Source organism: Rhinopithecus bieti, unplaced genomic scaffold, assembly GCF_001698545.2.
Source record: "Rhinopithecus bieti isolate Rb0 unplaced genomic scaffold, ASM169854v2 scaffold_18624, whole genome shotgun sequence".
Classification (NCBI taxonomy): Eukaryota; Metazoa; Chordata; class Mammalia; order Primates; family Cercopithecidae; genus Rhinopithecus; species Rhinopithecus bieti.
In genome coordinates, this window is record NW_016809607.1 from 1788703 (window position 1) to 1814290 (window position 25588).

The 25588-nt window shown below is 36.4% G+C and overlaps 1 protein-coding gene across 5 annotated transcripts; it reads right to left on the reverse strand.

Moving 5' to 3' along the window:
* Positions 1 to 728: 728 nt before the first annotated feature.
* On the reverse strand, positions 729 to 25551 carry PNISR (PNN interacting serine and arginine rich protein). Of its 5 annotated transcripts, none has more exons than XM_017889819.1 (12): positions 25421 to 25514; positions 16610 to 16689; positions 14833 to 14954; positions 12835 to 13026; positions 11050 to 11273; positions 9461 to 9632; positions 8359 to 8549; positions 6312 to 6449; positions 4886 to 4985; positions 4127 to 4180; positions 2841 to 3008; positions 729 to 1928 (listed from the first exon to the last, which is right to left on the reverse strand). In XM_017889819.1, exons 3-12 carry the CDS (start codon positions 14921 to 14923, stop codon positions 838 to 840), a joined length of 2421 nt encoding a protein of 806 aa, XP_017745308.1. In that variant the 5' UTR covers positions 14924 to 14954; positions 16610 to 16689; positions 25421 to 25514; the 3' UTR covers positions 729 to 837. The 5 variants fall into 5 exon arrangements, with proteins under 5 accessions (XP_017745308.1, XP_017745310.1, XP_017745311.1 ...); XM_017889821.1 differs by having other exon boundaries at positions 14833 to 14950; positions 25421 to 25513; XM_017889822.1 differs by lacking the exons at positions 729 to 1928; positions 2841 to 3008; positions 4127 to 4180; positions 4886 to 4985; positions 6312 to 6449 and having other exon boundaries at positions 8425 to 8549; positions 9461 to 9574.
* Positions 25552 to 25588: the final 37 nt, after the last annotated feature.

Below are 25588 nucleotides of genomic sequence, written 5' to 3' on the forward strand. Positions count from 1 at the left end.
AGAAAAGTTAGAAAGTTGTCAAATACTTCCAAATGAAAAGTAAAGGCTATTTCTAGCCCTCTTCATAGCCTTAAAGTTGGAATCTGACAAAAGTCATGGGTAAATTTACAAACTTTGACAGGAACTATTAAGTAAAAACCATTTTCTTTGGGGGAAGGTGGAGAGAAGGTAGCCTTTAAAACCTTGTTATATACAAATTCCGCTGCCCTTTTGAATAAAAGTACGTTCCTTAGATTAAAACCAATAATTAAGGTGCAAGAGTTTTTAACAAAAATAACTAAAGAGCTTTATTGACATCACAGTACATTCCAAGAATAATTTTAAGACATTACAGCTGAAAGAGAATGGCATGTTTATAGTCTTATTATGCACTATATTTTTTGAAAAAAATTGTAATACAAAGAAATCCTATTAAGGTAATTGAGCAGCAATTGGAAAAAGTACACCTATTTTACGATTTAAAAAAAAAAAAAGATTCTGGTTTTCACCTAACAGCGCGGACAATGGTCCTCTATAATGGAGGACAAGCCCTTAAAACTCATGGAATTTTAAACAACTCTGGCATTCTTGCCACATCATTCTCAGCGTTTACGACGGGGGAGGGGTTGTTTGATCTGAAAAAAAGGAAAGACCAAATTTAAAATAAAATGTATTTTAAACTAAAAATCTGCAATTTTAAATAAATAATATTATATAGGATTTCTAACATTTAAGACTATGATTATTTATCAAGTACCAAACTGAGTTTATTAAAGAGAGAGAGAAAGGACACTTTCAACTTTGAATAAATTCAGTCAAATTTTTTAAAAAATCAGACAAAATACTTTAAAAAGTATACTACCTTGATCGGGACTTAGACTTGTGTTTGCGGCTTGCCTTCTTACCAGACCTTTGAGATTTCTCCATGGATCGCGATCGACTATGTTTAGGCTTCTTAGCCTTCTTTTCTTTGCTACTTCCTGGAGACTCAGAACTGCTCCTTCCACTAGAATCAGAGCCTGAATGTTTTTTACTATCTTTGGTAGTACTTTTCTTACTATCTTGTCTAGAATCATGTCTTATGATTTTAACAGATATAGAACCACTCCTAGAGAAAGTTCTTTCACTTTCTCGTTTCCTTTTTAATCTATCATCCTGACTACTGAATTTAAAATCTTTTTCTTCTCTTTTTTGTTTCTCTTTTCTTTTATCCTGTTCACGTTCCCTTTCTTTGTCTTTCTTTTTCCTATCTTTATCTATACTTCGACTCCTCTCCTTTTTCCTCTCTTGTTCTTTAGCCTCACCTTTATGCTTATGACTGTTCCCACTAAGATTTCCACGTTGATCATCAATTTTACGCCTATCTCGACTCCTACTGCGACTGGCACGATTGGTTCGTCTATCCCTTGAGCGACTTCTACTTCTACGTCTCTCTCGGGAAGGACTCCGATTTCGTCGTCTTTCTCTTTCAATGCTATTTCTATTAGATCTCCTCCTATCTCTAATCTTCACCCTAGCCCTATTGCTCTCTATTTTAATTCTGCGAGAGTAGCTTCTACTCCTGCTACGTCTAACTTTGATTGTTGGAGATCTACTCCTACTGTGTCTCTTTTTCCTTTTAGGAGAAGAAGACCGAGAAGAAGTACGACTACTACCTGAGCTAGAACTGTATGAAGAGCTAGAGACAGTACTACTAGTACTACTAGTTCTGCTATTGCTACTGGAACTACCACTACTAGAACTTCCCGACCTACTCCTTCCTTGTTTTTCTTTTTCTTTATGCTCTTTTTTTGGTTCTAAAACTGATGTGGTTTCATTTGGAGTTCTCTTCTTTTCATTAACCACATCACCGTCTGCTTCTCTTGCTTCTAGTAGTGATAAACTATTTTGCTCTTTATGGATAAATTCATTCATCTCTTTTGTAACCCTTTCTGTCTGTTGCTTTTCTTCTGAAACAGAAAAAGACAAAAACACTAAGAAAATGTGAATGTAAAATTCTCATACTATCAAATGTCAAGCTACCAGACTGCAACAACAGAACACCACTTTCAATAGAATTACAATGCAAGCCATAAAAGTAATTCAAAATTTTTTAGTAACCACATTAAAAAAGTAAAAAGAAACAGGTAAAATAACCTAATATACCAACAATATTATCATTTCAACACATAATAAATTTTTTAAAATTCTGTTTTCTTTTTCAAGTAAAGCTTTTGAAATCTAGCATGTAATTTATACCTACAGCACATGCCTAGCCACATTTCAAGTCCTCTATAGCTTGTAGTTAGTTAAGTTACCCTCCTGGACAGTGTAGCAAAATACAGTATCAAGATGTAGAGGTGCGTGTGAGGCAAGTAGGAAAAGACTTCCCTTTTGTCCAACTAAAGCAAAATTTTAAAGGTAAATAAGTGGTTTACAGGGAAGTCTTAGCTGCTAACTCTTAATTACCTTTCTTAGATTTTTCAAAGAAGAAATTCTAAGTAAATTTTCCCTTTTGTTATTCCTACTATGTAAAGTATCTTAAGTAAAAAACTTCTAGGTTCTCTATTATCCTTATATATCCTAGTTACAAATTACTTTTCAATAGTCTTACAAATATATTTCTCCCATTTCAAAAGTAAAAGTAATCTTTTCATTTCAAGAATTTTAACAAGAAATAAAAATACCCTAAATAGCTTGGCTTATAGTCACTGCAATGAATGGCTCCTAAAACAACCAAACAAAAATTGTGACTTTAGTTTCAGTTATATCACGTTATTTATAATACAGCCTTTATTTTATCCTTTGATATTTTTAGGTTGGTTAAAAAAGAAAAGAAAGACAAAACTGGACCAAAATTAAGTCTAAAAGGTATACTACACCTTCCATCTGTTTATCATGTAATAGCTGCTGTTCTTTTCTTTTCTCCAAAAGCTTCCTGTTTTGCCGGATTCGATGCCGTAATTCTTCATCATCAGTGTCAGATGACTCAGAGCCTCTGTCACTCCTCTCATCTTCGCTGTCTCCTGATCCATAACCACCCAGTCCACCTGTGTGCATAAAGCTCAGTCTATCATATGAAAAAAATTATACTATGCACTAAAAACTTTTCAAGGTCTGAGAAGAAAGCTCATTTCTTTTTTCATTGCCTTTTCCCAGAAGAATATGCTTATTCGGGGTGGGGAGAAGTATACATTCAATGCTTAAGGAGTTCACAGAACCTTCAGGCAAAGGTTACTTAATATCTTATTCTTTCTGGACTATTTCATATCTTTCTCAATGTAAAGGAATCATAATGGGTTTGCTGTACTGTCCATACTAACCAACAAAACTACTTAACAGGGCAGTAACAAAGCCACACTAAAGCTTAATCATGACCCTGAAAGTATTTCTAAAACTAATTTTTATTGTTCAAAGTTTAGAAATCCCTAGAGCTAATAAGCAATTCTTCCCTGAAAAAATTAGAATACTATAATCTCCCTGGTACAGAAATATTATGGTGCTGATACTACTCCCCACCCTGAAATGATATAAATAACCATAACAAAAACCACATGGGCATTTGGTTCTACCCACTTCTCTGTGTCCTCACAAAAATTAATTTGAAATGAAGATGTGGAAAAGGCAAATTCAGGCTTTTACAGCCTTGATAATATACCATGCAAATAGTAAATTATTAACACATCACTACTATTTTACTATAAGATAAACCCTTTCCTCTATATTAAAACTTGACTTGCCACAATACAATCTATGTAAGTTATTAAAAGCATTAGTGGATAGGTTCCTCCCTAAGGCATGTATGCAATAATTCTGAAAGTGAGCTTAGATATTATCATGGCTAAATTATGAATTATCAAGTACAAACTATAGGTGTTCACATATAATTATATATATATATAAAATGCATATATTGGAGCAATAAGGAAATCTTCCAATATAACTTGCCCCAAGAAACTATGAATTAACCATCACATTTATAAATTTCTCACTGTCAATGCGTCAGTCAAAAAAATAGGCAAACCTTTTAGACAGGATGACATAACCCTAAGACCTAGGTTTTATAAACTGAGTAGGACTAATACAGTTTCAAAACAGAACACGTAGAGAGACAATGTATGTGTGATTTTTCCCTTTAGGCCCTTTCACAAATATGGAAAACACTTACCGAGTCCAGTGAGGGAAGCCAGTGCACTGGACTGTGCCAGCTGTTTTGCAGGAGCTTTGTATCACATCAACAACAGGAACAACATGTTAACACAAATAGCCACGATTTCATAGTCATGAGTCTATGGTATTGTTAAATCTACTACTATTGCTGCTTTTTGGGGAGAGAAGAAACATTAAAAACATAACATTCATTTTAAACCAGTATCATGTCTGGCTTTGAAATTATAACTCTGATGTGAGCTGAAATTGGTTTATAATGAGAAAAAATGTTGACAAGTATATCTGTATGTCTATTTCTGAGATTATGATATGTAACTTAATTTTGTTTTCAATAAATTTTTAAGGTGTTACTAAAATATAGGGGTAGGGAATCACTTGCTTCTGTAAGAGATAACTGGTAAACTAAAAACTGAAGGTTGATAATTCAAAATTCATTAGTCAAAATAAACTGTATCAGAAGTCATACAATGCCATGTTATCTATAAAAAAAATCAGGTGAAATAAACTGAACATCAGGAATTTTCCAAAAGAGGACAACAGCATGACTGCTAATTTGTACTCATGTAGGTCAGATAAAACAAAAATATTTGTATAGCTCTAATATGGTGTCTAGAAATCTAATCTTTAAGAGTTAAAACATGCAAGAGAATATTCAAATATCTGGTAGAAATCCAACAAGGAAAACAAAAAAAGTCCAAAATAGTCATCAGAACCAAAATACCCCAGGAAAAGCAAAATCAAAAACACCAAAATATACCTTTCGTTGCTTTGCGGTGTGCATCTTTGGCTACGTAATAAATTTCTTCATCTGTGACATCCAGTAGAATTTCTGTCAGAAGCATTTTTGTCAGCAACATCTAAAAAAGAGCATTTTATACAGTATTTCTAATGATTATAACTACTAATAGTGTGACATCTTCAAAAATATTAAAATACAAAGTCATTTTTTTTTTTCAGACAGAGTCTCACTCTGTTGCCCAGGCTGGATCATAGTGGCGTGATATCAGCTCACTGCAGTCCCCACCCCCTGGGTTCAAGCGATTCTCTTGCCTCAGTCTCCCAAGTGGCTGGAACTACAGGGGTGCATCACCACACCCAGCTAATTTTTGTATTTTCAGTAGAGATAGGGTTTCACCATGTTGGCCAGGCTGGTCTTAAACTCCTGATCTCAAGTGATCTGCCTGCCTTGGCCTCCCAAAGTGCTGGGATTACAGGCGTGAGCCACCATGCCTAGCTAAAGCCAATTTATAAAATATTTTTAGACATCAGAGCAGCCATTCCAAGGAATAAAGTATCTTGAACCTTTTTCTGTTAACATCAAAACTTCAAAAAAATTCTAGCCTGGGTGCAATGGCTAACGCCTGTAATCCCAGCACTTTGGGAGGCCGAGGTGGGCAGATCACCTGGGGTCAGGTGTTTGAGACCAGCCTGAATAACATGGCGAAACCCTGTCTCTACTAAAAAAATACAAAAAATTAGCCGGGCACGGTGGTGGGCACCTGTAATCCCAACTACTTGGGAGGCTGAGGCAGGAGAACTGCTTGAACCCAGGAAGCAGAGGTTGCAGTTTGCCGAGATCCCACCATTGCACTCCAGCCTGGGCAACAGAGCGAGACTCTGTCTCCAAAAGAAAAAAAAAAAAAATTCCAAAATCATATGGATCAAAGAAAAAAATATTATGAATGTATCTGTATAGTAGAGACACTGAATTCAAAACACTTTTTTCTTTTTTTCTGAGACAGGGTCTCACTCTGTCGCCCAGGATGGAATACAGTGGCACCACCTCAGCTCACTGCAACCTCCACTTCCCAGGCTCAAACAATCCTCCCACCACCTCCTGAGTTGCTGGGACTACAGGCGCACCTCACTATGCCTGGCTAATTTTTTGTAAAGACAAGGTCTCACTATAGTGCCCAGGTTAGTCTTGAACTCCTGGACTCAAGCAATCCCCCTGCCTTGACCCCCCATGAAGTACTAGGATTACCCCAGCCTGAAATCAACACATTTAAAAAAGTCCCTATTAATGAAAGTTTCTATAATTGTTTTAAGTTAAAAGGAACATCTCTTCAATTAATAATACTGGTCAGCAGTTCTAGTTTCTATTTTTTCCTCTAATATTGTCTCCAAAAAAAAATTGCAAACAAAATAAATCCGTGTACATAGTAAGAACTTCAACAATCTACCATTTGATACTCTTTCTCCTCTTCAGTCATCTCAGGGTCACTATGATCTTCTTGAGGAACTGGGGATGGACTTCTGGTGACTTTCCCACTACTTGCAGCCTCAACATTTTCAGTGTCTTCTTCTTCCTCATCACTATCCTATAAAAAGTAATAGTATGGTAGTCCAAATTCATGTGTATAATGTAAAATCCTTATCTTACATACAGAAAATCTTAAACCCCAAACTAAAAAGCCTATGAAGCAGAAATATGAGTAAAATTGCTATTTAAATTACATTTATTACAGATTTCATTTGATAATTTAAAAGTATAACCTGGGAAAACATAAGGTTACAAGATGGCTTAGGAAAATAAATTATTTTTTCAATTTTCTTTTTCCCTTGGTCAATTTTAAACTTATTTTATAAATACCCAGAAAAACATAATGCCCAGAGACTGATTTAATTATTATCTATTACATATAAAGGGCCTGAGAGGCTTACAGAACTTTGGATAAATGGACCACAGACATATTATTCAGTATAACTTTTACAACTATATATTTAAGCTATTTACCTAAAGTTGCACGATTTAAAACGAAAATCTCTAATCACATTTTCAGGGCCAAGATCTCAACTGGCCCTGAAACTCAGTAAAACTTGCTTCTTTTTAGCTCCATAATGAAAAGATAAAAACGAGGTCTACTTCAGATTAAACAAATGCCAGCAGTTTGTCTCCTGTCTTTGTATGGTTTTAGGTTTCAAGATCCAGATAGCATGTGACTCTTTCCTTTGTCAGAGAAGTGTCCCCTAGTCACTTTTAATAATCCTAGTACGTAAAAGACAAGATGACCACCTAAATACTACTGCGGAAAGACTACCTGAACCAGGGGAAAAATATATGTAACACAATCCCACAGGCATTTGGGAGGAAAGAGGAAGGGTAATTTCCAAACAAATTTTTGATGCTTAAAAAAAATTTGGAACACGACTATTTCATGTAAGGATTTTTTTAAAAAAAGAGTGGGCAGAGTGCCTCACGTCTGTAATCCCAGCATTTTGGGGGGCTGAGGTGGGAGAATCACTTGAAGCCAGGAGTTCAAGACCAGTCTGGGCAACATGGTGAAACCCCATCTCTACAAAAAATACAAAAATTAGGTGGCAGTGGTGGTGTGCACCTGTAGTCCTAGCTATGCACTTGGAAGGCTGAGCTGAGAGGACTGATTGAGTACAGGAGTTCAAGGCTACAGTGAGCTATGATTGTGCAACTGCACTCCAGCCTGGGCAACAGAGTGAGACCCTGATCCCCCAACTGCCTAAAAAGACAAAAAAAAAAAAAAAAAGAGTAAGCTTCAACAGTGTTTTCTGTTGTTTCTTATTTTTGTTAATTAACATCTAGAATAGAAACACAGATTTGGTATATGTCTTTTGGGAAAAATAAAAGTAATTTATGGAATTTAAGCAAAACTAATGCCTGCCAAAATCTAGTTGTTCTGCTCTTCTTGAGACTTACTTCTAAACCACAAAATGGCCGTGGAAGACAGACCAATTTTCTGAGTTGCATACTGGCCAGTGGTGTGGCTATCGTTACCTGCTGAATAAAAAAGTTCCTAAACCACTCAAGCCATCTAACTGATGAAGACTTAAAGACTTTAAAATGCTGTTATACTTCCAGTGCTCATGTCAAAAACAATAAAAATTATTACATCCTCAGGTATATGTTTAAATGTTCAAAAGAGAGAGACTATATTTCTCTATTACTATTTTAAGGTAGCTTTGTTTTATAATCTACCACTAGGGAGTCACCTGTACCATCATGAACGAATACAGATTGTTTATCAAGATCTAGCCAGCTCTCTGGAAAGAAATGTATATAAACTTGTTTCCCATTTTCTCCTTACTGTATCTTCAGTAACACACATATAAAAACATAATCCTCAATACACTTAATGAACGTAATCTTAGGAACATCACTCTAATACTTTCCTATAGACTAAAATATCTATTTCAGTAAAGTTTTCACACAAACAAGATTATCACATGGCATTTCCTGTTGGGGATTCTACTTACAAATTTACTTCTCTGAGGTAAACGAGGGCCATCCCCTCCTTCAGCATCTTCTGTGGCCTTTTTTTCTTTTTTGGACAATTGTGAACGTTGTTGTTCCATTCTTTCTTTCTCCAATTTCTTCTGCTTTTCACGTTCCATTTTTTCAAGGCCTTCACGAATCCAAGCTGGAAGAGTCCTGCGTTTTACTGCGTCTGTTTCACATGGGAATATACACAAGTCAATTAAGTAAAATATTTCTACAAACTTGTGAGTAAATTTAAAAAATATCCCATTAAATATCAGGTTTTCTTAAATGCCATCACTTTTAATAACAGTAGGGAACACTGCTCTAGTGCTTACAATCTGCCAGGACACAATGAAAGCATGTTAAACCATCATCTAATTTAATCCTTACAAAAAGCCCTCAGAGATCACTACTATTACTCCACTTATTTCCACAGGTGAGGAAACCGAGACTCGAAAAAATTAAGTGATTTGTTATTAAGTTAAAAAAGCAGTAAAGTTAGACTCTTTCTAAAATGTAAAAAATAAAGATTTATTAATAAATGCTCCTGTTCATTAAATACTGAACGATTTAGAACTTTCCAGATATAAAGTGGCATAAATATGTATTTGTCACTTGAAATAGGCTGGCTCTAAAATGTTATTTAAAAATTGAAATTTTCTGCCAAAACACTTAGGGGAAGTGAAATAAGCAGAGGAAAATTAATCTGACAGCAGTGCATCAGATGAACTGAGAGTGGACAGAGACTGAACAACTAGGTTTAAAAGGTCTGAGGAGGGCTCATATATCTGCATAATGTACTGAAATGCCCACACTGAAGAAAATACCAAAATGATATGGTTAGCATAAATTTACACTTCATCACAAAATCTGGAATTTAATGTAAAGATTTAAAGAAAATTATTTAAACCTTTTAATATTTTAGACCAGTATCATTTTTGTGAATTTAAGTTTTATGACCATAAAAAATAAAGTGTCAATTCCTAACACATCAGAGATACTCGAACAATTTTAATAAAACAAGACATCCCTTTTATAAAATGATTAAAAAAAAAAAGTCATGCCAATTGTGGTCCACTAAACTAATTAAATAGCTACCAATTTGTGGAGGCTCCTGCTTCACAGGAAGTGCAATAGGTGAACGCTGCCGATCCCTGAATGATGATGGCCTTTCTCTTCGATTCTGGGGAGGTGCTGGAGGTCCTGGAGGTCCTGGTTGCCAATAAGGAGGATGAAATCCACCTTGCGGTGGACCAAAAGCAGCCCCATGCTGAAAGAGTATTGCAGTTTATTTTTTCTTCAAATTAATACAATATACTCTCTGGGACACACGTGTGTTATGAACTGGGACAGTAGAAATCCATGTGTGCAGCACATCCAAGAATTCCATGGCTCTAATATCCACCGATACTTCTATAGTCCCAAGAACCTAGGCTTACTTTTCTTAAGATTTTCCGGCTACGTAAATGCAAAGAGGCTTCTAAAAGCCACCTGATAAGCTACTTTGAAGAAGTATATGAAATTTTCATTCCAAATCCATTTTAATTTACAAGCTAATCCTACCAACACTAAGACATCAAATAGATACTAATTTTCTTTACCTAGACATTTTGTCAATTTCAACACCCTACTTACAGTGAACAAAAAGTGAACTAAACAATTTAAGCTGTTTCTATAATCCTGCAGATATATTCATTTATAAGCAAAGATAGAAGTTACTGAATCATTAAATATTTTCTGCTATTTTGCTATTTTCAGAGGCTTTTCTAGGCCAACTGCCAATACAGCTCTTTGTCTTGTTTACATGGGATCTACCACACAAAAGTAGGGTAAGCAGATGTTCCCTGCCATTACATTTCTTCAAACAAGATAAAAACTGTTTTGTCCGTATACCAAGTATACAACAAGTATCTGAATATTTATTAATGAGAGGATTACCATCTCAAGGTGAATATTATATGTCCATTATCAAATCTACCTTAGAATTCACAAAATAATGATTTTTCTTTCAAAATTTTAAATTACGATAGTAGTTTATAAGTTAATAATTGCAGTCAGTTACTTCAAAATGACAACTAGCACTATAATCTAAGGGTAGAACCTGGCAGAGGGAATAAAGTAAATAAAGCCCAGCATATGACACTATTCCCCACAGAGTTCTATGTCCCTAGGAATGAATTAGATGCTACAGAGGAAATTATATACAATTCCATTAACATGTCATGTCAGAACGGAAAAAAAATGACACTAGAAAAACAGTCATAATTCTACATAACACAAGGAATTACATTTAGGAAAATGATCTATGTTGATGTGTTTTATTCATGTCTTAACCATAAGCTATATTCAATTAGTGTGCATTCTCTAGTCTTTAACACTTAAATATACCATTTTGAAATATAAATTAGAAAACAAAACATATAGCTATTGCACTTACACATTTTAATTTTTTCAAAAATTTTCCCTAATGATCTTTTATACCATTTTCCTAATGAAGTAAAAGAAAATCAGAAAACAAATTCTAATTATTTTAATAGTCAAAAATTGCTAACTTTTCTGAGACAGAATGTGCTTATTTATACAAGTCTGAAAAGTGAAACACGTATCTTAGGTATTCTTGATGAGACACTTCCAAAGAATGGATTACGTGCACATCTACAATATTAAAGCAACAAAATATCTTTCACCTGATAGTCAAACTGGTTCACTGGCCCCACTGCAAAATTATCGGGTGGTCCACCAAAGTTGTGATTGTTCTGGTTAAATATATGCCTGTTGTCAGGGGCAAATTCCCCACTGTCCTGACTGTTGCTGTCTTCAGAAGGAGGAACAATGTCCATTGGGCCTGGTGTTGGTGGCATCCATGGCTGATCTGGAGGGGGGTGTGGGGGTTGCTGATGCATTCCCCATTCTATTTAAGATTTAGGCATAAAACATTCAACAGGGGTTATAACAAAATCAACACAAAATTTTAAGATCTCAAGAAAGATTTTCAGTAAACATACAGATTTAAAACAACTTATGACTTCTTGGTCAAATTCCTTTTGTCTTAAAAATAAGCAATAAACTAAAATGTCATATGTAATTCAAAATGAGGTAATTCCACTCTAATTCACACCCTAACCAAATGCCCAACGTTATTTTAACAAATGTACCAAAATCCAAAGCACTATTTTGTTGAATTTTATATTTTGTTTAGTAACAACACCACAAAAATAATACCTTGAGGTTTTATATAATTTCTTTCTTACACGAACACATTTATCCTCACAACATCCCTGTGAGGTAGGGAGAAATCAGGTATTATTTTTGCCAATTTCGGGAGGGAAAATTGAGGCACACAGAGGTAAACCACTTGCCCAGGGTCACAAAGTAGAGTAAAACTAAGGGGTAGGGATGCCAGGGAGAGTCATTTGGGAACTTAAACGTAGGAACTAAAACATTTTCAAATGTGGGGAAATTTCATTTTCAAGAAAGCTAGAAATGAACTACCTCAAAGTATCAAAGATTAAAATATTTATGTTTTTAAAAGTAATCTGAATTCTCATATTTTTCATTTTAAATGAGGGACTCATTCTGTCACCCACGCTGGAGTGCAGTGGCGTGATCACAGCACACTGCAGTCTCAATCTCCTAGGCTCAAGCAGTCCTCCCACCTCAGCCTCCTGAGTAGCTGGGACTACAGGCACGCACCTCTATGCCTGGCTAATCGTTAAGTTTTTTTTTTTTTTTTTTTTTGTAGAGACAGGGCCTTGCTATGTTGCCCAGGCTGGTCTCAACTGAGGTCTCCATTCTTATTAGGAGAAACAAAAAGTATTAATAGGGAAAGGAGGTTATGACTTCACCATCAGCATACCCAAATGTGAGGCTAATTCCTCCATAGTTTCAAGTGACTATTAAAAAAGAATAACACAAGCCATGGAAGACTGAATTAGCATCAAGAAATCTACATCATACTGTGAAATAAAACAAACAAAAAAGTAAAACACACAAAAACTTATGAAAGATCACTATCTGAAAAAAAAGGGAAGAAAAAGGTAGGCGGATGGTCGGGGCAGAGTATATTTGACAGACTAATTTGTCACACAGTGACACAATTTTCCTTTAATTAGAGGCTAGACATGTTTTACTCTGCCAGTGCTGCTTCTGAAAAGGCCAGAGGTTGCAATAGAGAGACAAAGAATGCTCTCTTCCCTAGATGCCAAGTGAGGTTTCCAGAGTGTTCCCAGCCCCTGTCAGCCTAGGAATGAAGAACCAAGAAATGAATCAAACTGAGTGCCACAATGCTAGCAGAATGAGTACAGAATAATTTTAACCACAAAATGTCAAAGTCAAATCAAATTGAAAACTGCCTATTTTTTAAGAAGCATTAATTTCGGGAAGTCATACTACTAAGCAAATTAAAAAATTTAATAATAATCTTCATTTTGTTTTTTAAAAGTCCTAAAATTGTGAAAACATAAACAACAAACCTGGTTGCTGCCACATTCTGTTGAAGTTTGAATCCCCTTGGAAATTCCCATGATTGTTTGGACCAGATTCCATTGTAGACATATCTTGTCCATTTGGCATCATTCCTGGTGGTTGTTCTACCATGCTTTGTTGTCCTGAAGCTTCTCTTTGGGCAATCCAAGCTTGGGCCAATGCAGCCCAGTCAATCTGGCCTAATGTAAATTAACATTGAATTCGACATTCAGAATGTAGGAGCTAAAAGAATAGTGTCTCTATGTAAAACAAGCATCTCACTTATTTCTTAGATCTTAAATATTTCAGACAGAGAGGGTATGAGGGAAATTAGAAAAAATTTTTTTAAATGAGAGATCTTAAATATTAAAGCATACTATGTCTGAAAGGGTGCTTAACAAATAACCCATATTCAGGCTAAAAAGTAATATAACTATTTAACACTTTCAGAAAAGAACTCCATAAGAACACTCTTAACCCATTTCTAATATTAATTCATATAAAATTTATCCCCTGTATCTTACTTTACTGAGTTTTTAAATGTCATCACCTTTACAAAAAAAAAATCACCACAAAAATAATCAAATGCTATCACTTCTTTCTTCAACATATCCTATTTATCTTTCCAGGCCTGCATTCGAGCCTATAGGCCTTGGATGAGTGCAGCTACCTAACTCTGTTTTTCCTTATGGTTGCCCTTCTTTAAGTAAGGCTCCCTTCTCTAGCCAAAACATGACTAGTGTAGTCTGGTTACAACTTCTTAGCCAATCTTTACTCAAAGTTCATTTCCCTACTATCTTGAAGACTCTCTTCTCAAGATATATTTTTTCAATTTTTAAACTTTTACCTATCTATCTATCCACCCATCTATCCATCCATGATCCATCCATCCATCCATGTAGAGTCCGGGTTATGAGCCTGGCTAATTTTTGTATTTCTGGTAGCGATGGGGTTTCATTATGTTGCCCAGGCTGGCCTCAAACTCCTGAGCTCAAGCAATTTCCCACCTCAGCTTCCCAAAGTGCTAGGATTACAGGCGTGAACCACCGCACCTGACCTCTCTTCCAAAGTATCTATATTTAACATTTCAAGACCTTTTAATACTTTTATTTTGCAAGTCCACTCAAAATGCATTAAGATCTAATATTAATAAAGTAAACAAAGTAGAATAAGATATGTTTTTCTGCATCTTACTTTAATGAAGATTAAATAGGTATTCTTTTACAGTGTGAAACACTGGCATAACCCCTCTGGGGTTACATATGGCAATGTGCATCTGAAATTACCATGACTTAGCAAACCTATCTCTTTTCATAAGAAAATAATTGGACAAGTGAATAACGATATGTACACAAGATTACGCTAATTGTTTTAAAAAGAGAAAAGCTACAAATAATAAAACATCCAAAAGTGGCTTTGTTAAATTATGGTACAATCCTACAACAGAATGACACACGGCTATTGAAAAAAGAAATAGCATCAGATTAACCCAGCAAGGGCACAGCAATGTAACTGGTCTTATGGATGAAACAAAATTGGCCACTAGTTAATAACTGTTAAAGCTAAGTAATAAATGGGGGGCTCCCTATACTCTTCTACCTTTGTATGTGTGCCTGAAATAATCCATAGCAAAAAAATTTTAAAATGATATAGCATACCATCCAGTTCAATATGATATACAACTTTAAGAGTCAGAATTCACATAAGTGTGTTCTTCATAAGCAACCTATTTTAGGCTTTTCTCTTTCTTTAGAAAAACAAGGACTAAATCAGTTTAAAAAATGTAAAATCTTCAAAAAGCTTTCTACCTTTTGAGAGTCTTCCAAAGGGAAGTCCATTTCCTGCTATATAAGCTATGGCAAGGCTATTTATGAGAACATTAAATTCTGACCATAAAATGGTCCAATACACCAATCTTAATTCCATATCCCTTAACCCTATCATGTGTCTTCTACCCATTTCCACATATCCAACCCCACCCTTTCAAATTCAATTGGTTTCCTTACTTGGATCCTGTTGGTGCTGGAATGACTGCATCCATTGTTGCTGGTTCAAGGGCCACTGCTGCCAAGGCTGCTGTCCTCCTTGATCCCACATCCCTTCTTTTAAAATATACTTGATTTTCTATCTTCAATAAATTAAACATAGTTTAAAAACTATAGTGAGTTATTTAATCTTAAAACCTCACATCAGAAATTATTTTATGATGATACATTTATTTCATCAGAGGTCTAAAATTGTCAATAGCTTGCCAGAGGCCAACTAGAATTTTTAGGGTACCAAACAAGAGGTAGAAAATTTTACGTTAATGCTGGTCTCAGAATTTGGTGGCAAGCATAACAATGAATTTAGCTCAAAAGAGACTTAAAAAAAAAAACTCTATTTTTTGTACAATATAAATTTCTGGACAATTATTTTGAAGATTGTAGGAAAAAAGTGATTTCATTTCTCCCCAAACAAGATTCCTTTAAGATAGTAACCAAACAGCTTCAGCTGATGAAGAAAATTCTTCCTCATAAATAATTACAGCTAATAAAATGAAAATGCAGAATATAATTAGAAAACTATCATATTGCCAAAAGTAATAAAATATTAAGTCAGGAAACCTTACAAGAAAAGTTGATGAGAAATCAGAAATTCAAAGGTTGCCAAAATATCACCCCTACAGATTATCAGGTGTCTACTATGTTCGCAGAATCACTAAGAATTCTCATAATAAATATTTAACTGAGTCCAATTGAGCTTTTGGATTTTACTTACAATATAAAGCAATTTTACAGAATAAAGAAATGAGATAAACTGTATAAATCCAGAGAGTAAGACAGCCTCCAAGACTTGGTTTCTTAACATATAAATAGCATGGAAAAGATGGGAGGGAAGGTACTTTATGTTAATAACTATTAAATCTAGGAGATGGTATGGGGGGAATCATCGCACTAGCTCAACTTTTCTGTAAGCTAGTCTGAAAACATTCCTAATAAAAGGTTTAAAAGTCTTACAAGTCTAATATCTTTGTACTTCATCAAATACTGATACACAACCCTGTTCAAGAACCAGTGACTCACACAACCAGGGCACGGTTTCTTCTTGATTTTTGTATCCCAAGGCTTAGCTCATAGCAGGCATTTAATAAATGTTTACTAAATGAATCCTTCTAGACTGATCCTTTCCTGTATGCTAAAAAACAAGATAAAAGCCAGCCTTTGTATTGCAGGATCACAAAAAGTAGGCAAGTTGGATAACAATAAAATAGAGACATTAACTCTAATAGGACAACTGGAGATTACAATTCAGGCCTTTAAAAGTTTCCAACTCCAGTCTTCGCAGCATTCCCAGAATGCCATACAGGTATAGTTCTATCTGCAGCAGATCCTAATCCCTCAAATGAAAAGCACTGTGGATTATGGGGGGTGTATTTCTTTTGTTACCTTGATTTACTTATGAGTCAAATGTACCCGTCTTCAAGTTACACTAATCAATTACAACGGCATTATTAGAATATGGCAAAATAGGCACTAGATAGCACAAATGAGGCCAACAACTGGTTTGGGTATCAGTTCCAAGTTAAATGTATTTCTTTTTCTAACCCCTCTTCAGTGTTTCCTTCTTCCTTCCCTTTGTGTCCTCTCCAGTTTCCCAAGTACACCTTTAGAGCCCTTTAAGGCTAAATAGGTTATCAGAGCCCCTGAAAAGTAATTTCACTTACAACTTTAATTAAGAGTTAACATATAAATAATAAATAGGAAACACCAAGAAGACACACCAACTGCTATTTAAACTGACCTCAGAGGTTCACCTTCTGTTTAAAACTTAGGTTGATCCACACTACAGCTTCGAAGCATAGCAGCAAGATTATGTATGCCCTAGGGGGGAAAAAAAGTAGATATCTGCTTATAGATTATCATGATTTGCATAAAAATAAATTCTAGAGATGCAACATAAGTGTGATCACCTCCAAGTTAGTCACTTTTCCTTGCATTAACTTTATAATGGGGAATTATTTTATCATAATAAAGTTAAGGAAAAGAGATACACCAGAAATGAAGAGGCAAAGCATTTTAACATCTTTTTTTCTTTCCAAGTATCCTTTATTTACTTGAACAATTTCTTCATAATAAAAAACAATGTCAAACAATTTAGAGATTGAGAAAAAATGAACAAACATTTGAAATGAAGATCTCATCCACCTGTTATTAACTTAGATGATACAAATAAGGTAATAAAATGTATTAATTTAAATTTTCCTATGGAATTCTATGTTTAGAAATTAACATTAGCAAGGAGAGAACAGTTTGTTCCTGAAATGGTTTAGTTTCCTTTTTATTCAATCAACAGCTTTTACAGTTGACAGAAAGACAAACGTATTCATCTTTTTATCTTCAATAAGGTACAAGAAACCATTTTGCACATAGCAGACACTAAATAAACAAGCAGTGTCTAGTTATTACTTTCTGTTTAAAGGCAAATGATGAGGAAGCTGTTAACTTCTACTTATGAAAACCAAAAAGCTTGCTGTGCTTTCCAACGCTTTAACAGCTTATCAGAGTTCAATGCATAATTTTCCTATCTCAAACTGTAAACCCATATAATACAGACATTATCAACAGCTCTATAAAGTGCCTACTGAAACTGAAAATGTGCACTTACTAAAACTATTTAAATGATGAAAATGATGTATAATGACTCCCTACCATCATTCCCAATCCATAAATTTACCTTTCCAGAAATTAAATAAAGGTTGTTCTTACTCTTGTTTAATGGTTGTCATGGACAACTTTTTTAGCTCCCCTTTTAAGTTTTCTGGTCACCACCTGTCACCTAGACTTCAGAGCACAGGCTCTGGTTCTGGATGCCTACCTACATCTGTTTGTTAGTGGTGTGAACATGAGTAAGTTATACTCTAGTCCTTGGTTTTCCAATCTGTAAAACAGAAGACCTAAATGTCTATACCCCAAAGGATTATTGTGAGGATTAAATAAGAAACACATAAAAACTAAGCATCAGAAGTTTCAATTTGTGGTGATTAGTATCAATACTAGAGCTTTCTCACCATTACTTTTGGTAGCACTCTTCAAGTTAACAACTATTAGGGGGTTTTAAAAAAAAGGTGATTGGCCAAGCGCAGTAGCTCACGCATGTAATCCCAGCACTTTGGGAGGCCAAGGCGGGTGGATTAACTGAGGTCAGGTGTTCAGGACCAGCCTAGCCAACATGGTGAAACCTCGTCTCTACTAAAAAACACAAAAATTAGCCAGGTGGTGGTGGGTGCCTGTAATCCCAGCTACTTGGGAGGCTGAGACAGGAGAATTGCTTGAATCTGGGAGGCGGAGGTTGCAGTGAGCTGAGATCGTGCCATTGCACTCCAGCCTGGGCAACAAGAGAAACACCATCTCAAAAAACAAAAAGTGTGATCAAGCCAACCCACTTCTGCTCAACTCCATTTCTTTTCCAGAAGCAAATCTAAAACTTACAGAGGTTTCACTTTATCTTTGAAAGAATTCTTTAGTCTAAATTTGTCTTCCTGTTTCATAGGTTGAAGCTTTTATTGTTATAATTATTATTATTTTTTTTTTGAGAGGGAGTCTTGCTCTGTCACCCAGGCTGGAGTGCAGTGGCGTGATCTGGGCTCACTGCAACCTCCACCTCCTGGGTTCAAGCGATTCTCCTGCCTCAGCCTCCTGAGTAGCTGGGATTACAAGTGCCCGCCACCACGCCTGGCTAATTTTTGTATTTTAGTAGAGACAGGGTTTCACTATGTAGGTCAAGCTGGTCTCGAACTTCTGACTTCAAGTGATCTGCCCCTCTTGGCCTCCCAAAGTGCTGGGATTATAGGTGTGAACCACTGCACCCGGCTAAAGCTTTTATTTAAAAAAAAAAAAAAGTTTTCCTATGTACAGAGGTTTTAATTTGCATATTTTCAAGAGTTTGATTTGTATCACCTATAATTATTTTTCTGTATGTTTAAAACAGCCACTTCTACTTTTGCTATATTTTAGAAGCTGTTCTTCCCTAAAGTTTTAATGGAAGCTACTATTCAAGTAATATAATGTTTGGGACACTTAGGCTGAGAAAAATAGAAAAAAGATGTGAAACTGGGAAAAGCAGAGCAGAATAAAAAAACAGTAAAGAAGGTGATGGTAAGTTAAGGAAGTTAGAAGTTAAGGGCTGTTTATTAAAGTGCTTTAATTAAGTCTGGAGTTGAGAAACTTGATTTAGTTATAGAGGATGACTACTGGATGAGGGCATAGGTGGAACACCAAATGGTTAGTCTTTTAAAAGACAATTTACTGGCTGGGCACGGTGGCTCACGCCTGTAATCCTAGCACTTCGGGAGGCCGAGGAGGGTAGATTACCTGAGGTCAGGAGTTCAGGACCAGCCTGGCTAACATGGTGAAACCCATCTCTACTAAAAATACAAAAAAATTAGCTGAGCGTGGTGGCACGGTCTGTAGTCCCAGCTACTCGGGAGGCTGAGGCAGGAGAATCGTTTGAATTCGGGAGGTGGAAGTAGCAGTGAGCCAAGATCGCACCACTGCACTCCAGCCTGGGGGCCAGAGCAAGACTCCACCTCAGAAAAAAAAAAGAAAGACAATTTGCCATTACGGCGTCTTAACAAAACTGTATGTGCACATTCCTCTGACCCAGCAATTCCACTGCAGGATCCTAAACCATGAATGTGAATATTCATACCATAACTCAAAAATCGGCAGCATATCATGTAACAGTAAACACCTGGTTTCAGTGACATTAAATTAAAGGCAAGTTAAATAAGAGTGAACCATACAGTAGATTCCTATTCAGTCATTAAAATGAATAAGGTAGATTTCTACTTCTACATACTGATATGTATTACTGTACAAACTGCATTAAGTGCAAAAAAAGGGACTACAATCTGTCCCTTTTCTACAAAATTTTAATATTAAGTCCAAATTTCGTTTTCATGACCAGAGTTACCTGTTTTGGATAAGATTATCAAAATTTACTCTAAATCCTATAAGAAAATGAGACAGAGGACATTTGCCCAATGTCTCACAGTTGAAGAAGTTTGTGTAATGTTTACTGCCTGTACTAGTCATTATGGACTGTGTTCATTAGCTTCATTTGGTTCTTTGTATCTTTAAAAAATCTGTATTTTTTCTAAAAATATATATTCACAGAATAAAGTAATTCAAAGAATACAGAAAGATATAAAATAAAGATTAAAATTATCTGATTCCTATTTCCAATTCTTAGAGCTTAGCAGTTTTGAGATGATTTTGTAATTTAGTAATTTTCTATACATAACTGCATTTTTTTTTTTTTTCCGAGATGGAGTCTTGCTCTTTCCCCCAGGCTGGAGTGCAGTGGCGTGATCGCGGCTCACTGCAAGCTCTGCCTCCCAGGCCCACGCCATTCTCCTGCCTCAGTCTCCCGAATAGCTGGGACTACAGGTGCCCGCTACCATGCCCAGCTAATTTTTTGTGTTCGGTGGAGACGGGGTTTCACTGTGTTAGCCAGGATGGTCCTCAATCTCCTGACCTTGTGATCCGCCCGCCTCGGTCTCCCAAAGTGCTGGGATTACAGGCGTGAGCCACTGCACCCGGCCCATAACTGCATTCTTAAAAAGAAAAAGCCTCAAGTGGCATCATTTTTCATGCATTGGGCAAATGTCCTCTGTCTCATTTTCTTATAGGATTTAGAGTAAATTTTGATAATCTTATCCAAAACAGGTAACTCTGGTCATGAAAACAAAATTTGGACTTACGTTAAAATTTTGTAGACAAGGGACAGATTGTAGTAAAGACTTGGTATAAAACTAGGAAATACTTAAACTTTTATATATGTTTCAGCACATAGCACAATGCTTGATAAGGAGTTTCATTAACTATTTTTTAATCAAAGAGCAAGATTACAAGTGATTTTATGGCAAGGATTTAGGAACGCTACTCTTTCTTCCTTCATCTTCACTACTAACAAATGTAAAAAACGCAAAACCTAGAAAACAGAAGGAATACACAGGCAAAACACACAGTAATCAATGGATACATATTTTAAAATTTCACTATGGTTTAACGAAATAACATAACCTTGTACCATTAAAAATGACATTTACAAGTTGGTTTAAAAGTGATTTGGAAAATGTTGATAATTTAAAGATGGGCATTTGCTACCCTGTTCTTTTCCACTGTTTGAAAGCTTCCATTTTAATAAAGTTAAAGATATACACAATACTTCTTTATAGAGGTCTGCATTAAATTTTCATGTTGTTTTTGTCTTGGCTCAAACAAGAATCTTCTTTAGGGGAGAGAAAACATTTTATAATAATTTAAATTCTCCATAATGTTTTGTCCATATTAAGTAGTTAAATATTTATAATTCACTGAAATCTTAGCAAGTAAATACATTAATGTTCAACCATGAAAATGACATTCCAATACTGCTACTGTGGTTTTATAACATCAAAAATTGATACCAATTTATTCACTCTTCCTTTAGACTTAATTTTAAAGTTTGTTAGGCTTGAGTTTTCAAGTTCGGAGAAATCTGGTTAGTGATGGGCAAGGCTGCAAGACTTTCCTAAGAGTTATTTCCCTTTATGGAGTAAAGTTAACCGCTATTTCCTTGGAAAACAAATGGGGTCTGGGAAGAACAGGAAGATGAATAACCAAGGTTTGTATCAGATCATCAAAACCATCACACACTGCTGCAAAAAAAAATCGAGTGATAGCTATCACCAGTGTTATGGAATGAACTGTGTCCCCGTCCAACAGATACACCGAAGTCCTAACTCCTGATACTTGTGAATATGTCCTTATTTGGAAATAGGGTCTTTGCAGATGTATTCAAATTACAATGAGTTCACATTTGATTAGGGGGGACCTTATTAAAAAAGAAACATAGACACTTACAGGGACAATGTAACACGACCACAGTGGTACAGATTGGAGTAGATGGCTCTAAAAGCTAAGGAACATCAAGGATTGACAAGAACTACTAAAAGCTAGGAAAAGACAAGGATCCCCCACAAAGCCATTAGAGAGCATGGCCCTACGAAAAGCTCAATTTTACACTGTTAGCCTTCAGAACTGTGGAAGAATAAATTTCTGTTGTTTGAAACCAGCCAGTTTGTGGTAATTTGCTATGGTATCCCTAGAAAACTAATACAACCAGAAATGGCCATCATCTATTTTATCCTCTTCTTAAATGGATCTGTATCAGAACTTCATTGCTTTGCGGTCCTAAAACGACTTGTTTAAATAACAATCACTTATTTATTTTTGAGATAATCTCACTCTGTTGCTCAGGGTGGAATGCAGCAGCGTGATCTCGGCTTATGGCAACCTCCACCTCCCAGGTTCAAGCAATTCTCATGCCTCAGCCTCCCAAGTAGCTGAGACTACAGATGCATGACACCACGCCAGGATAATGTTTGTATTTTTAGTAGGGATGGAGTTTCACCACGTTGCCCAGGCTATCCTCGAACTTCTGGCCTCAATGATCCATCCTCCTCGGCCTCCCAAAGTGCTGGGACTACAGGCATGAGCCACCCTGCATGGCCAAAGTGACAATCATTAATATTTACAAAAGTCACTCCAAGACTGTGACAGAGATGGATGAGAATTAAAATGTGGTATTTTAAAGTCCTTGAGCATCAACTACAAAATCAAAGAGCTACAGAAACACATCTATCATTTGATGCATAGGATGAAATATTTCTCAAATCAACCACAAAGCTGAGAAGCCAGAAAATAAAACAATTCTCTTTGCCCCTGACATTTCAGTCTCACATATAAGTTGACTGACCTCAAAGTCAAAAAAGAATTTATTTGTTTAATTCAGATTAGGTGGAAATGGCACTGGTAAAGCTTAATCTTGTAAACATTTGAAATATGGAAAACAGAATTTTTGCTACTTTATGTGACATGCATTTTAGTATATACTGAAATCTTTGCAGCTTGTAGCTCAAAAGACATATTTTTTAAAGTGGAGGCCAAGGATGGCGGCTCATGCCTGTACACCCAGCACTTTGGGAGGCCAAGGTGGGTGGATCACTTGAGGACAGGAGTTCAAGACCAGCCTGGCCAACATGGCGAAACCGCCCCTCTACTGAAAATACAAAACTTAGCCGGGCATGGTGGCGCATGCCTGTAGTCCCGGCTACTTAGCAGGCTGAGGCAGGACAATCACTTGAACCTGGGAGGCGGGGGTTGCAGTGAGCCGAGATTGTGCCACCACTGCACTCCAGCCTGAGCAACAGAGTGACACCCTGTCTCAAAAAAAAAAAAAATTCGCAGAATTGGATAGTTGGTTATAAATAACCCCCTCCCAAATAACAATAATTTAAAAATAAAGGTAGAAAGAGCGCCCAAAATGACATCCTAGTAGCAATGAGCACACCTAGGCATTAAAACTTGGTTTTAATATCGTTCTTCAAGAAAAGGAATCAGGGATCCTTAAATAAACAGCTGATTCTAGGACTGCGACAGGAAATGTAAAAGATGAGTCTGGAGCATGTATACTGCCAGGAAGTAATAAACTGCAAAAAAAAAAAAAAAATTGATAGGAACACATCAAAGGAGAACAGTAGACAACTCAAAGAGCTGCCAACGGCCAAAGCTGGAACAATTTCAGCAGCAAAATAAAGAAGTACTGGATTATAATACAAGTTATGTAATAAACATCCACAGGCCCATAATGATATGATAAAATAAATTAACAAATAAATGGCAGGGAAGAGACAAATCTCCCACAGAGAATTCCAAATAAATTATGTAAATATTCCACCCTAACTGAGGAAGAGCACAACTCTCCATTCAGTAAGCGTGGGCTCTGCAAAGTGACTTCCTTCCAAAGAGAACAGTATAAAAAGGGGTGGGGGAAGTAACTTTACAGTGGAAAATCTAACAAACACTACTCCAGAAGGGTGATCAAGGTCAACAACAATGTGATAAGTCACCTTGATAATATCTATCCTTGATAGCATGCGCTGAAAAGGGCATCTTACCTCTGTGATCTTCCCCTGACACAGTCTGTAAAGCCATTTTAATCATGAGAAAAATGTCTGGCAAATTCCAAAAGCAGGGCATCCTACAATGTACCTGACCCATACTCCTCAAAAATGTCAAGGTCACTGTATTAATTTGGTATGCTTGCCATAACAAAGTACCAAAGACTGGGTGGCTTAAGCAACAGAAATTTATTTCCTCACTGTTCTGGAGGCGTATAGTCTAAGACCTATGGGGTTGATTTCATTCTGAGGCCTCTCTCCTTGGCTTGTGGACCGTTGTCTTCTCCCCTGCGTCTTCATATTGTCATCAATCTGTGTCCTACTCTCTTAAGGACAGCAGTTATTAATATATTGGGCTAAGGTCCACCCTAGTAACCTCATCTTCTTTAAAGACCTCTCTCCAAATACAGTCACGTTCTGGGGTATTGAGGTAGGGATTTCAAGATAAGAATTTTACAGGGGCATAATTCAACCCTTAACAGTCATCAAAAACAAGGAAAGCCTGAGAAACTGTCACAGCCAAGAATATACAGCCTAAGAATATACAACAACTAAATGTAATGTGATATCCTAGCTGGGATCCCGGAACAGAAAAAGGACTTTAGATAAAATGTGAGGAAGTAGGAATAAACTATGAATCTTAGTTAATAATTTATCATTACTGGTTCATTAGTTGCAACAAATGTACCATACTAATATCTATTAATAAGAGAAACTGTGTGTGTAGTGGGGACGTCCTACGTGCTCAACGTAAACAAAAATTGTTCTAAAACATAAAGTCTTTTAGTAAGTTAAAGAAAAAAACCTCTCTCAAGAACATCTTTAAAGAACTGTTTTATTTTCTCTATAAGCCCTTTGACACTTTGCAAAAAATTCCACAAGTAAAATCTTTAGTAGTCTGGTTTCTGTTGGTTTTGCCCTGCTGCACTCAAATGAGGAATTCCAAGTTTATTTTGTTTCATTTGGGGGCAGGAGGAAGTAAAAAGATGTAAAAGATTAATGTTGAATTAAAATCTTAAGCTAGAATGTTAATTTAACAACCCACAAACAAATTTGTCTAGTGCTCAATTTGTTCAGATGACGATACCATCCCCCACAGGGTAAAAAACTGAATTATCGGATACTACCTGTTCCTTTATTGAAGCTTAACACATATAATATCCATCATTAGGTAAGAACACACGAAAAACACAAACTAAGGAACCGCGCCTGCGTAGTCGGAGCCTCAAAGGGTAAAAGCTCCAGGTCGGGAGCCCCGCCTCCTCCGGCCCCGAACCCCTCCCCACAAGGGGGTTCCCACTGCGCACGCGCAGTGTTTAACGGCCGGTCAGGAACCCAACAATTAGTCCCTTCTCGTCCGAGAGGAAACTCTGTTAGAACATGGGGCCGTGAGCACTCTCTTTAACAGGGACATTTCCTTTTCAGCGAAAGCACCGCTCTGATTTACCAAGTCTGGCGGACTGCACCGCTTTAAAGGAATGAGGTTCCAGCGGTCGCGCCAAGCAGCGTACGCAGCCTATTTTAAGTTATGCTACCGTCGCCACAGAAACCAAGAGGGTTGTAATGGTCCGGCAAGTGCCCACGTGTAATTGTTCTCCATCACTTACCCACTCTAGTTCGGGAACCCTCTTGTCGCCGCCGTTCCGGTAATACCTCTCCAACGCTTTCGATGCTTCTACTTCTTCGGGAACAAGACAAGATGGCGCCCGATTTGTCTCACCCGGAAGTAAAGAATAATAACATCCGTTCGTCATCTGAAGCCATACCATCTCTCA